Here is a 14,217-nt window from a genome sequence, read left to right on the forward strand (position 1 = left end):
TTACAAGTAGGCATCACCACAACTAGCTCAGAGAGCACATCTGAACACACAGAGAGAAGAGTAGCTAGTAATCAAGATTGCATTCTCTTTCTTTGTATTTTGTGAATTAATTAATTTGCCTGTGTGTGCATATGCCATGGTGTGTGTGTATGTGTGTGTGCATGTGTGCGTGCGTGTGTGTGTGTGTGTGTGTGTGTGTGTGTGTATGTAGGTCACTGGACAACTTGCAGGAGTTGGTTCTCATCCTTGATTACAGGGGTCCCAGGACTTGAACTCAGGTTGTTAGACTTAGCAGCAGGCACATTTATCCAGTTAAGCCAACTCACTGGCTGCAAACTTCTTTCTTGCAAGTGTTTATAACTTAACACTAACAACAAATAAGTTAATCTATACTGGTTCACTGGACCGAACCAACACCCATGTAAGGCCCACACATACCCTAGGCAAGAAAGAGTTCAACCACTGAGGCACACTGCCGGCTCAACAATTATTTTCTCTCTAATTCTCTTGTCTCTTAAGACTCTGCCCTCCTTGACCTCTTTGTTGAGAGGAGAGAACTTTGTCTTGTCTTCTTCGATCCACAGAGGTTTTTAGTCTGGGCTCTACCTTGCCACCAGGAAAAAGCCACAAGGAAATATTTGATGTCACTTTGTAGCTTCTGAAACAGAGTGTCATGGCAGACAGACATTTGCGGGAGACTCAGCAGTGGGGAGAGGAACAGACGACTCTCAGATGGGGTGTACAAGCCAGGACTAACATTCTACCATTCTCGGTTCATCTAGCCAGGAGTTCTCCACCTGTGATGGTGACCCATTTGACAAACCCCAAATTACTTACATTGTGATTCATAACAGTAGTAAGATTACAGTTATGAAGTAGTAATGAAAATAAATTTATGTTTGGGGGATCGCCACAACATTAGGGACTGTATTAAAGGGTCACAGCACTGGGAAGGTTGAGAACCGCTGCCCTGGTCTATACCATGGATGGTTTGCAGGAAGAGGAGACAGCTTCCAACCAGAATGTTCTGATCCAGGGTAGGGAGCGCAGTGGTGCCACCTGGATTCTTTGGGCTGTTTTGGCGTACCTAGGTTCTGTGCTGGGAACCTTCACCTGCTGAGAGAACCTCAGCCTGAGAGCCCATCTCTAGGACAGCAATGGGTCAGTGGCTGGACAACTTACACCCCATTCTCAGTTCTCCATCAAGAGAACATAGCCAGCTCAGCCCAGGCCAAGCAAACGGACTGGACCCAGGGAATGACCAACAAGCAAAGCTGCACACACGTGCTGGGAGAATTATTGCCACTCCTGGGCGTGTTCTTCCAGCCTCTTCCTTTCACACACACACACACACATGCATGCATGCAGTTCCTAGACAGCTGACAGTAGGCAGCAAGACTCCTGCAAATGCCTCTGAGGCCCCAAGCATGAGCTCAGACACAGCTTGAGGCTGTCAATCAACACTTACTGAGTGACTACTATGTGCCAGGGACTGTACTGGCGCCACAGCAGCAAAGATGGCTCAGAATCAGTTCTTTCGTGTAAAGCATTTTCCTTCCTCCCAAAGTTGACCTCGTAGGAGATGCCACTCAGATACAGAAGAGTTGATACCAAGAAATCTAGACGATCGTTGATGTCAGGGACCCAAACTATCCACGCTTTGCGCTTAATTAAGCACGTGCTATGTAGTATTGTCAGGCCCAAATTCTTCACTTAACTAAGCAATTCACTATCATAAAATTTGCTGTGCAATTCACAAAAATAGAAGCATGTATTCCGTGGCAAGCATGAAGCATAGTGAATTATAATTGCATCTGTTTTCATAAACAATTATGAAAGGTCCCTTGTGATTGTCACCGTAGCATCTTCTGAGGGAACAGGTTAAAATGACTTCAAATAAGGTCTTTGTTTTGTTTTTTGAAACAAAGTTTCTTATGCAGCCCTGGCTGACCTGGGTTACATAAAAGAGTTATACAGGCCAATTGAGTAGGCCAGACTGGCCTCAAACCCACAGAGATCCTCCTGCCTCTGCCCCCTTCTTAGTACCACACCCGGGAAAATGAGAGTCTTCTAGGCATGACTCCACTCCAGTTGAAGTCGGGACAGTGATGACAGGCCATGGAACTGGCATGAAGATTAAAGCTGCTCCAATTCATGTTTTTCGTTATGAAACATGAGGAGAAAACACAGCATCCCAAATCCTTTGGAGAACATACCTTTCTGTGATCTCTCCTGCCAGGTTTACAGTCAACAGCCTTGCCAAACGGGGACTGGGTCTCACCGACACATGGGCTACTTCTGGGTCCATGTGCTTAGACTTAATAGCACCCCCAATAACGACAGTCACAACCCCAAACAAGCTGTATGTCCAAGCTTTAGATTTTACTACCCAGAAAAAATTATATATCTGGTCTTGGAGTTTGTCAGTTCAGGAAAGCTGAAGAAAAACTGAAATTTCTGAAGACTGGCATTCTTGTCCATTTGCCGGACAAGTGACCGTGTGTGGGACCTGCCCGCGTAGCAGGTTGTCCCCTCCCTGTCCTGAGGGCAGAGGATAGACACGGGGTGGGGAAGAGAAACTGCACCAACAATGTGGGCGGAACACACCTTAGTCTCAAGTAGTCACAGGTGCTCAGATTCTATCCCAGGTAACACTGTTATTCAGTCTGCACGCCCCGCCACCTCCCCCAGCTCCAGAAGAATTCCCTGCAGGGAGGATTCTCTGACTATGAAATCTTTCTTTATAAAGACAACATCGCAGGAAGATCTGGCCCTGCAGAAGATGGGGAGTGAAGAAGAACTTTAAATGGTATTTTCTAAAAAGATGACCACACCATTAAGCACAGATGAGACTGTCTTTCCCCCCACTTAAATATGGTTGGTTTCCCCAAAGTTAACTTAGAAAGCAGCAGTAAACCCCAAGCAACGTGATGACTTCCGTTCGTTATCATTTGTTTCTGAAGCATGACCGCATTGGCCACATTTTCCAGCAATTTCCTTGGAGCAAAAGCTAAAAGTCCTCAGTAGGTGGCAGGATAGGATTTTTTCTGGAGTCTCACAAATTTCTCTGTCTGTTCTGGAATGAAACAGTGACTGTCCCTTTCGGCGGATTAGGACAAACATGTTAACACTATTTTCTCTTCTTGAGTTTTTGCAGGTCTGAACATCTCAAGACAGAGAGGGGGAGACAGACACGAGATGCAGTGGAGTACAGCTCAGTGAGAGAGTGTTGTCCAGTGTGCAGCCCAACACAACACACACACAAACACACTCAAACATACACTTATAGAAATATACACACACATACACACATACACATATATACATACACACACCACAAACATACACATATATACACATACATACAAACATACATACACATGTACACATAAACACAAACACCCACATACCATAAACATACACACATATACACATACACACAAACATGCATACGTACATATATACATACATACACCACAAACATACATAAATATACACATGCACACAAACATACATACACACACCTTCTAGTATCATTCACTGTACAAGGACTCAAGCAGGTAAATCACCCCAGCTGGAAAACAACAGCCTCTACCAAAGACTTTTGAACTATTATCTTCCCGCAGATACACCAGGTTTTTATTCTAATCCCTGCAAACAAAATGTGTTGCCTTTTCTTGAATCCCACCATTTCCCCAGTTAAGATATTTTAGGAAAATGTTGGGAAGGCGGCTGATTTTGAAATCGAGAGGCAAGTACTTGCATCCCAACCTGGCTGATCCACAGTGTGTAGCTTCTAGCAAGCCATTCAATTGTCCTCAGTGTCGAAGTTCCAAATCCATCAAAGCTGAAAGTGCCTGTGTTGGATGGTTACCAAGAAGCCTGCAGAGCCTGGATCCCTTCCTCCTCCTCTTCTGAGGGGCAGAGTGAGCATTCTCCCTCACTCCAGGCCACAGATCATCTGCCTTCATGGTATGACACACTCTGAACACGCCCATAGCTTTTCCCACAGGTACACCGGCCCCGCCCCTGCTTCACCCCTGGCAAGCACCACGTCTCTGAGAGGGCAGGGTATAGAAGGTGCCAGAGGAACATGGGATTCCAGGAAACTGTCAGAGAGCAGCCCCAGCTTTCACTGCCGACCCTCCTCATGAGAATTTGTCACCACCCTCAGTCAGCGACCCTTTGTACTAGTTGAAGGCCATGTCTTCAAGAGCAGATCAGAAGGCCATGTCATGCCATATTCATAGTGGCTTTGGGGATCCTACTCTGATATTTCTGTGAGCGCTCTTGACTACTCATGGTAAGAAAACCCTCAGGAAGAGAAGTCCGCCTTAATCGAGGAGATCTCAATGATGTCTTTCACACACAGCAGTGAAATCTCCCAAGGCCACTTTAAGATGGAGTAGCAGTGGCTTCTCACATTCCTTGAGGATGGCAAACCTCCAAGGACAGGCTGACTTGGAGGCCCAGGGAAAACAAAACCCCCTTCTGCAACCCTAAGAATGCACTTTCTCCTCTGATTGCAACACACCAAGAGAGAATTCGGTGTCTGGTGAAAGAGGGTTCAAACAACTCCAGTTCTACACCCCACTTAAGACAAGTGTTCTGTTTACCCACAGCCGTCTCTTTCCTAGAAGCTTTGTGGTACCCCAAGGAGAGTTCCTGTACCCTGTTTCCACTTGGCATCCATGTGGTGGCAAGGAAGATGGACGCATCCTGCTTGGCTGGTGGAAGTCACTCAGAGTTGTGAGGACCATCGTCAGAGTGAAGGGAGATACTCAGTGAAAGCGCCTGACAGTTGGGGTCCAGGGTACTCCATCCCCCTACACACACACACACACACACACACACACACACACACACACACACGCTCCTCTGTTCCTAGAGAAGAGGGTCAAAAGTCAAGGACCCATGAGCTGAGACCTCAAGAAACTACACAGCTACCAGGCAGGGTTGCACACACTTTTAATCCCAGCACTCAGGAGTCAGAGGCAGGAGGATCTCTGTGAGTTCGAGGCCAGCCTGGTCTATAAAATGAGTTCTAGCACAGCCAGGACTACATAGTGAGACCCTCTCTGGAAAAGGAGGAGGAGAAGAGGGAAGAGGAGGTGGTGATGGTGGCGGCGGCGTCCCAGCGGCGGCAGTAGCAGCAGCAGCAGTAGCAGCAGCAACAAAGTGGCTGATGCTTGGATTCCAGGACACTGGAATCACAGTAATCCTAAGAGGTGGCTGTGCCAACTCAGCATGTCAGGCTAACCCTGGTCTGTATGCTACACACACGATTTATGAATGGGAACCTCGTCCCACAGATCAATATGGTGTCATTCCCAAGTATCACTGTAAGGGCCAAGACGTTATTTAACACTCAGTGTTATTTATCAGTCACTATAATTTTCTTGGCCAAACGCCAACCGAGACGGAAAAGCGAAGTAGAAGTGTCCAACGGTGCTGCCCCTCCCCTCAGAAAAGGCTGCCTCCCATCCTGGGAATCTGGGCCAGGACTACCTTTGAGCAACAGAATGTCACAGAGTGATGTGGGAATTCCAAAACACAGGCCTCCAGACACTTCGCAGTCTGTACAATGAACTGCAGGAATGTTCCTGCCTTCGTGAGAGAGCCCCAGCTGCACTGGTAAGTCAGGAAAGGCCACAGGGGTGGGGGTCAGTGCTGAGGTCTCACTGAACCAGTCATGGACTGTGGTTGCCCAGGTGACTCAGGTGAGACCTTAAGGAAGCCCCCAGCAGAGTCCCCAGGTGTCTAACCTGTAGCACTCTGAGATGCACGGAACTGACACGGGCTGCCAAGTCTGGGGACAGCTCGCTATGCTGCCGCAGATGGCAGACGCAATGGCCCCCACCCTGCAGAGGCCAGAGGCTGTGTGCTCTGTCTGAGAATAACAGGGCCACCCATTATCACCTCAAACACATGAGGATTCCCTCAAGCAGACGGAAGCCACTTGAACATCTGGTGCCTCGCAAGAATTCCCAGGCGGTGACTTTTGACAGTGAAGGTCCCACCATCACGCACCAGCATATTTGTCTAGCAGGTAGTCAAGAGCACTGACCCCAGCCGAGGAGACAGAGACCCGGAGTTTCCCTAGTGAACCAATCATCAGGTAGCTTCAGGTGGCATCTTGCTGGGCCAACTGGAATGACAAGAGATTGGACTGCAGCCCTGGTTGGTGACATGGGTGGGCTGATAGTTTGGCCAGGACTAGTGTGGAACTAGAGAAAAGGCTGAGTGCCCTGTAAAAGGAGAGGGGGGTTGGAGGTACTGTTGGCAGTGTTGTTGAAATCTGCATTCAGCTCCCGATCGTGCGTCCGCCGCCCACAACCACCAGAGCAGACCAATCTCAGAACACAACTGACTTCGGCACATTGGTTGGGTACCTGACTTGCCCTTGGTGTCTAGGGATTTCTTCTGTCACAATTCTCTGATACAGTCTCTCTCTGGAGACGGTTTCTTCCCCCTCAGTCTAGACATGATTTATTTAGTGTCTGTTACAGATCAACACCCATGTAGTGGCCTCCCACATGGCCAGGCCCCGTAATGAGTCCTAGGCTGTGGTTCTCTGGTCCCCTTTTAGGCCAGGTGTGTCAGCCTCCCCCAGAGTTTGTTAGAAAAGCACACTGCTGAGGGCCAGGAGATGGCTCGGCTGGGAAAGCGCCTGCAGAGCAATTTTGAGGGCCAGAGTCTAAACAAAGTGCTTAACGCCACTGAGCCACCTCTCTAGCCCCAAATTTGCAATTCTTGATCTCCCGCTGGTGACTGGAATCCTCTGGAGTTTCTAAATGAGCAATGCTGGGGTCCCACCTAAAACGCAGAGTAAAGTTGGTCACAGGTGCAGAGCTGGCAGCCAGTTCTTCCAGCTCCCAAAGTAATCTAACAAAGAGCCCAGGCTGAGGACCTGGGTTCTACAGAAACGAAGGGTCCCCAGCAATCCTTTGGCAGGCTGAGTCCTCATCAGGGTTTTGCTGAAGGTGGCCTTGAATTTAAGTGGTTTTATATTTGTGTATAATAAAAGCAAGGTCTTTGGGTCATAGCAGGATCACTTGAGGCCTCTCACGACAAAAGAGTCTGGCAATTGTTACAAGTGTGTTTCTGTAGACCACATGGGTGGGTCTGTGAGCCAAAGGAAATCCCATGGAGACCCCACCCACGCAATGGAAGGATAGAAGACCTGCTGACAAGAAGTGCCTCGGAGCAGTGTGATTATCTGTGAACGGACTAAAGCGGTTGCCAGGACTGTGCCATTGTGGAGTCAGACAGCGTGCAGACACCAAATGCACTGGTCTCCCAGTCAGAGGGAGACCACGTAGTCACAGCACCAGGCAGTGATGCCCTCTTCACAGCCAAACGGTCCCGGAAACGGCATTTAGGTACTGGGGTTTGTTCCAGTGTTTGGAAGCAATGCCTCAGAGAGCTTCATTTCTGGCTAAAGCTTGGCCAGTTACCGCCATTTTTGCCGTTCTCCACCATATCTGTGTTTTTCAAGATGTCGTTTTTGTCTCCCACGATTTGGTTAGTCATGGCTTCCTTGAGATAATAACGGCCGTCTGCTTGGATTAGAGGTCCAAGCTAAGTCCATGAAAAGAGACTCGAAATAGGACAGAGGAGTCCCACTGGCCACAGACCTTTGTGGGAGCCAGGAGAGGCCCGTGGCTGGCCTGACATTTGCCTCTCTGTCACACAGCCAAAGGCTACCACTAGGGCATGAGGGTAGAGAAACTGAACCCTGGCACTGGAGCTGACCATAACCCCTTGGTTAAAACCCACGCTTCTCCATCTTAAATGTGGAAACTAAAGAGTGTCTAGGGATTGACAGTGACCAACTCTGATGCAATGTGTGTGTGTGTGTGTGTGTCTGTGTGTATGTACGTGTGTGTGCACATGTGTGTGAACACGCACCCGAGGCTGCTGCCATAGGACACGTGTTGAGAAGTGTGTGGGGTGTTGCTATGAGTCTGTAGCGTGGGGGTGGGGTGGAGGAAGGGATCGACTTTCACTCTAACTGTGAATATAAGTTTCCCTTTTTTTAAAAAAAATTCAATGATTGTACTTTTATTATCAATTATTTTCTGGTTCTTTCTTTGCATTTAATTTTTAAGAAGAAAAATTGATGTGCACGTGTCTGTTTGAGCGTCAGCTTGTGCATGGGTAACTTCAGAGGTTAGAAGGCACTGGATCGTCAGGAGCTGGAGGTGGCTGTGAGCCGCCCATCACGGCTGAGCTCCAGTCTTTGGAAGAGTAACTGCTCTGGTTCACTGAGTTATCGCTCCAACCCTTCATCTCCTTTTCATCTTTAACTGAGAAAATTATCCCATATTTATGCAGTAAAGTGTGATGCTTGGCACGCATATAGCTAGGGAGAGCAATCCCATTAAATAATCCCATGTAACCGAGACCTAGGGGGCAGGCAAAAACACATGAAAGAACGGGAGTGAATGCAGCCCTGGCTCTGAGAGGCGGCTGGGAATGGCACCGGTTCCGAAGGATCAAAGAAGACAGACACAGACTCTTCCCCCAAAGAGGAAGGACATAGACACCTGACGTACAAAGAGTGCAGGGGAGGGACTCGACAGGAGAGGGACACTACAGGAGGCTGCATATCCGGGTCCCAGGAGGGCAGGAAGAGGCCTCATTCTGTCCAGAGACCCCAGTAGGAGCTGCCCTGCTGCGCTGGGTTTCTCAGGTAGGGAGGAAAGGATGGGGAAGGAGACAATGATCTTGCAGGAGGAAGCAGCCCAGCAGCAGGAAGGCCCATTGGAAGGAGGGTAATTCCTTTGACGGGGCAGAACTAGCGTAGATGGAGCAGATGTGGATGGACCAGATGACAGATTTAAGCAGCGCCCAAACCACAGCTATCCCAAAGAGGGAGCCCAAAGGGCTCCCGGAAAAAATTAATCTTAGCATAAATATTTTCATGGGTTTTTAAGAAGTGATTTTTTTTTTGTAGTTCTTCATTTAAACCTCTTATGGACTTTGATAAAAGACAAGTTCATGCTTAAGAAGATGTTGGGAAGGTAGCTTAAGGGTAGAGCCCTTGTCCAGCCTGTGACAGATCCTAGGCTTAATATCCAGCAGCACAAAATTCTACTACTATTATTATATTACTATTATTATTATAAATAAGCAAATAGATATCGTGGTTTAGAAAAAATTGGATTAAATGCTAACTCAACAAATGTCTGAATAGCCCCACTTGGTCTGTGGTAGAGGAAATACATAAAATGAAGAAGAAATGATGGCGGTAGGATGGCCTGAAGAGAGTCTTCCTGGGTCTGCCAGTGGTCAAGAGCAGAGCTGAGGAAACACCATAAAACTACGTTCTCAGTTCCTGAAGCTGGGTCAGTGAGGTCCCATCGAGCACTCAAGGGGATGTGTGTGAGAGACAGATCGGGTCTCCTCCCAAAAAGCCTGACTAGGAAGACAGAGGCAGTAATCAGAAAGGGTCTTCAAACATCCAGGTTTGCAGAGGCGGATGGGAAATGCCCAGAAATTCTTGACATCCCCCATCCATATCCGCCCAGCAACAATGCAGGAAATCTAGCCACTATCTTCAGTCGACTGAGGAGAACCGTTTCCTTAAGAACACCCCCACACCCCCGACGGTGCTGCTAAGGCAGAGGCTTTGCTCTCCAGATCTCCCTCAAATACACCATTCCCCCATTTCCTTCCTTCAGTCTGGTATGGAGTCCAGCACGGTCCGACAGTCGACGGCACCCACCGCATTCTGCCTTCACAGCAATCCTGGAAAGCGCCTGGCAGAGGCCCGCGGTGTTCCTCAGTTCCTCCATTCCGGCCGAAGGAAGCCAGCACACAGGATAGCCTGTTCCACTCTCTTAAGCTAAATGTGCCAGATGATTTTCTGCTTTCAGCCACTCACAGTAATATATTTTTACTTAAAGTAAACAAAGCCTGTAGCGATCTTCCAACAGCCTCCCTCCTCTGTGCACAACCTCAAGGACATTGAAAAATGCTTTTTACCTGCAATTACCTCACCTCACCGAGCTTGGGCTGAACCAATTCCCGGCTACCATCGGCTAGCAGAAGGATGCCTCTCTTCCTAGCCTCAGGTTCACTCCCACACTCAATGAAAAGCAACACAAAAACACTCTGTTATTTGTTTTCTCTTAAATCAACTGCACCAGGCAGGGAAAAGACCAGCCACAGTCCCACTGTGTTATGCTACATAATTCCCTCCAGGGAATCACTTTCTCAAAGGGGTGGGTGGGTGGGTGTCATTAGAAAGTCTTTTTCCTCCCCTTTTTGGTGATATATCACTTCAAGTTCTATCTGATACACATTCAAAGATTTAGAAACGTCTCTATAGTTTCGGAGAGGGAAAAAAGTAATTATTTGGTTTGTCTCTTAAAGTCATAAAAAATAATGGGTTCAATTATCAAATAAGAGGTTTAGTAGCCTTGTTGAACTCTGAAACAGGTTGAGAACATAGCCGTTTCTAAAAACAAATGAGTGTCAACTTTTTTTAAAAAAAAAAACAAAAAATTTATAGGGGATTAAAGTGACTGATGTCCTCAGAAAAGTTAATGTGACTTAGTCTCTGTTCTAATTATACATTCGGGGGGGGGCCCAAGCAAATGATCTGGTGACTGAGACATGCTCCATCAGCTCACCCCTTGCAAAAGGAAGCCCACGAAAACCCAAGTTGATTGGTTGGTCTAGAACATTCTACCAGAGAAGATGAGTTATGAGCCCTGCTGGCAGAGGCCTAGCTACCCAGCCACCATTATCAACAGGCTTAGTACCCACTAACATGTGTAAGAATGGAGGGGGGCAGAGAAGACAGAAAGACCCCATTCTGTCTGTTTCTTGAAATTTATTCATTGAATTTTATAGTTGGAAAGGAGCTTTAGAAATCAGCCATATTTTTAGGCCGGCAGTGGTGTGTGCACACCTTTAATCCCAGCACTGGGGAGGCAGAGACAGACTGATCTCTGAGACTGAGAAGAGCCTGGTTTACAGAGCGAGTTTGAGGACAGCCGAGGTTATACAGGGAACTGTTTAGAAAAATCAAAAGACAAACAAACAAAAACAGAAAACAAAACAACAACAACAAAACAACTGTTTTTTTTATTTCTGCATTTTTAGAAGAAAAATACTAACTGGAAATTGTTTGAAAAGAAACTAGATAGCCTATTAAAGACTTTCAATTATAAAAAGTTAATATTGAACACTTAAGAAAAAAAAAGAAACTAGATGGCCAATACAGTTCCCAGTTTATCTGCAAGATAGTTAGTTGATTGACCAGAAAACAACATGGATCCACAAGGATTCTAAGTAATGGTCATTTAAAATATGCAGTTTTGGGGAAAGTATGGCTCTGTTAGCCTTGGAAAAAACAACAGAAATCACTATGGAAAATGATACTAATAAGTAATATGAGAAATGCTTTATATTCAGTTTGGGAATAGGTATGATTATTAGTTGAGAGAGGAATTCCCTTTGTAGTTCAGACTGACTTTAATTCGCCCCAGAGCCAATGTTCACACTTGGTTAGACTGCCCTCTGCTTTAGGCCCTGAGTTCTAGAGTTACAGACAAGGACCTCACACCGGTATAGCATTATTTGATAATTTACATGTTAACTTAGAGTTAGTATTGGGACTACCCCCCCCCATTACTGTAATGTAACTATTTCTGATTAGTTCTACCAAATTAAACGGCAGTTGTTTGAAGAAAAGTAAGAGAGGGGAGGGAGAGAAAGGGAGGGAGGGAGGGAAAAAGGGAGAGAGAGGAGAGAGAGGAGAGAGAGAGAGAGAGAGAGAGAGAGAGAGAGAGAGAGAGAAAGAGAGAGAGAGAGAGTCTAATAAGGGTGTGTCTTAAACCTTGAACAGAAGACAGGTAACTTCTATAAAAACAGTGGTCTCGATGCAGAGAGGACCGGAAAGTGCGGGAATTACGGCATCCGTCAGTCAGTAACTAGAAGTACTGAGGATATAATAGCTCAGCGCCCAGCGAGCGCTCCAAGGCGGCTCCCAATAAAGCCGCAGTCGGACCATCTCATATTCCCATACAGCCTCAATCTGCCTCCGCTGTTCTCAAACACAGATAAAATTACGCTTAGCTAAAACCAAGCACGCTTTAAAAACAAAAAATAAAGACACTTGAGTGAAGGAGTAAAATCCAATAAAACGTATGTTTTCCCCCCCTGTAATTTGGAGTGTCAAAGTAATTTTTAACCTAGTTTTACCTTTACATAATAAACTAGTATTTAAACTCTCTAAGCAATTATATTTTCATATAATCAGCTTTCCCAAAATATTCGTGAAATTAAAAATAAATTATTTAATATCATTATTTTAGCACTACCCACATCGAGTTCTGACTTTGTCGTCTCCATCTATTTTAATTGCCAACCCCTGCTCACTACTTGGAAACGACGACCAGTCTTGCACATTCCAAAGGGCTAATTTTTACTGTTTAACCTAGTAAAATTGGGGACATTACAATTCTTCCTGACTTTTTCCTGTCTTTTTTTCCCAAACAAGTGACTTTAAAGAAAGGCGCTCTCGCGCTCTCCTATCTGACTCTGCGGAAAGGGACCACGGTGGACCTTTTGCCACTCCCGCCCGCTGCGCTGGGACCTGGAGTTGGAGCTCCCAAAGTCCCTCCAGCTTTGACCTCTGGATGACAACGGCTCCATCACGGTTAAAGCTATTCAAATCTGTTGGTCCCTGATCGGTCCACGGCGGGTTTTTCATAACCCAAAGAAAGCTGATTTAGGAGGTGATCATACCTCACCAATTCCTCAAGCCACATCTTTTGGTTCTGGACTCATAACCTAAAGACAGGGCTTACGATTCCGAAATTTGAAGCTATCTAGCCTAAGCTGCCCTGGTTACTCTGGATTGCTCAGGCCGACGACAGGGACCTCCCACCCAGCCCGTTCCCGCGGAGGCCCACCCGGGAGACAGCGCTCAGCGAACCTCTGAGTAGAACCGGTGCTGGCTTGAGGGTTCCCCAACTTTCCTGGGACGGTTCCAAACGGGTCCGGGAAATCAGAGCTGGCCCTCTTCTGGGGCTCCATCCGCTCGCCGCCGGCACGCGACCCTCCCCAAATTTGTCCTCCTCCTTAGCTCTAGTGGCGCGAGGTCACGGAGTTACGAGCATCTCTAATGCTCTCTCCTCTGTCCAGTCCCCCAACCCCACCCCGGCATCCTCTATTTATTGCTTGCTCCAGATAGCCCTTGAGGACCCAGCCACCGTCTGGGAGAAAGCTCTGGGTGTCAGAAAGGTCCACGCGCACCCTGAGTCTAGGGAAGGCGACCCTACCCAGTAGCCCGGCAGGAAACTAGCGACTCTGGCTGCAACCGGCAACCCGACTGTGACCCCAGCGTAGATCTAAGGTGAGTCTGGACGGTGATGCCCGCCGGCCCAGGTCAGCCACTTCAGCGGCGCCCACTCCGGAAGGTTAAAAAGAAAAAAATGTGTCCCACTACTGCAACAAGTGTCCCCGGCTCCCGCTGGAGCTCGCTTCTCGGGTTACTGCCCGGCTCCACCGGAACATCATCCCACGGTTGCCCAACCCCGCCGAGCTCCGACTCGGTCTCTGGCGCGCCTCACCTGTGAGAAGCAAACAGCCGAGCAGCGCATACGGCAGGACCGCGGTGTCCCAGCAGCTGACCATGGTGAGCGCGACGCGGCCTGCTGGCCCGGTGCCCGCGCTCTACGAGGCCGACAGCGCAGCCGCCCGAGCAGGTCCCCTCGCTCTCCTGCCTGGCGCCGCGAGAGCCCTTCTCCGCGCCTGCAGCCGAGGTCCCTCTTCGCCCTCCGGCGTCCGCTAGCCGCTGCGCTCGAGCCCCGGAGCCCGCTCCGAGCCGCCGCCGCCACTACCACCGGGGAGTGTCCGCCACCGCGCTCCGAGCCTCCTGCGGACCTCGCTGAAGCGCAGCCGAGGGCGGGGGCGATTTATAACCTTCCCCAGCCCACTTCCTACCCCGGCACCTCCTTCCAGTGACGTCAAGGGGTCCCCCACCCCTCATCCGCCTCCCCACCTACCCTCTTCTTCCTCCCGGAGGGGCGGGGGCCGGCGAGGGCGAGTGGCCCGGAGCAGGAGCGCGCGTGCGGAGGAGCTGGGAGCGCGGGTCCCCGGGCAGGTTCGCAGGTTCAGGGTTCTTGCTCCGTGCCCTCCTGCCCCCGCCCCTCCTGCCCATCGCTCTCAGGAAATCCTTGCCCGGTTCCCTCCACCAGG

At 48.5% G+C, this 14,217-nt stretch overlaps 1 protein-coding gene across 1 annotated transcript in view; it reads right to left on the reverse strand.

Annotated features, from left to right (window-relative positions):
- Positions 1 to 13,893, reverse strand: part of Flt1 (fms related receptor tyrosine kinase 1) — a 157,655-nt gene extending 143,762 nt beyond the window's left edge. Inside the window, exon 1 of the mRNA XM_087902626.1 lies at positions 13,590 to 13,893. Within this exon, the coding sequence (XP_087758752.1) occupies positions 13,590 to 13,653 (64 nt within the window). The 5' untranslated portion in view covers positions 13,654 to 13,893. The remainder of the gene's footprint in view (positions 1 to 13,589) is intronic.
- Between the last annotated feature and the right edge of the window lie 324 nt (positions 13,894 to 14,217).

Source organism: Myodes glareolus, chromosome 2 (genome assembly GCF_982192425.1).
Source record: "Myodes glareolus chromosome 2, mMyoGla1.1, whole genome shotgun sequence".
NCBI lineage: Eukaryota > Metazoa > Chordata > Mammalia > Rodentia > Cricetidae > Myodes > Myodes glareolus.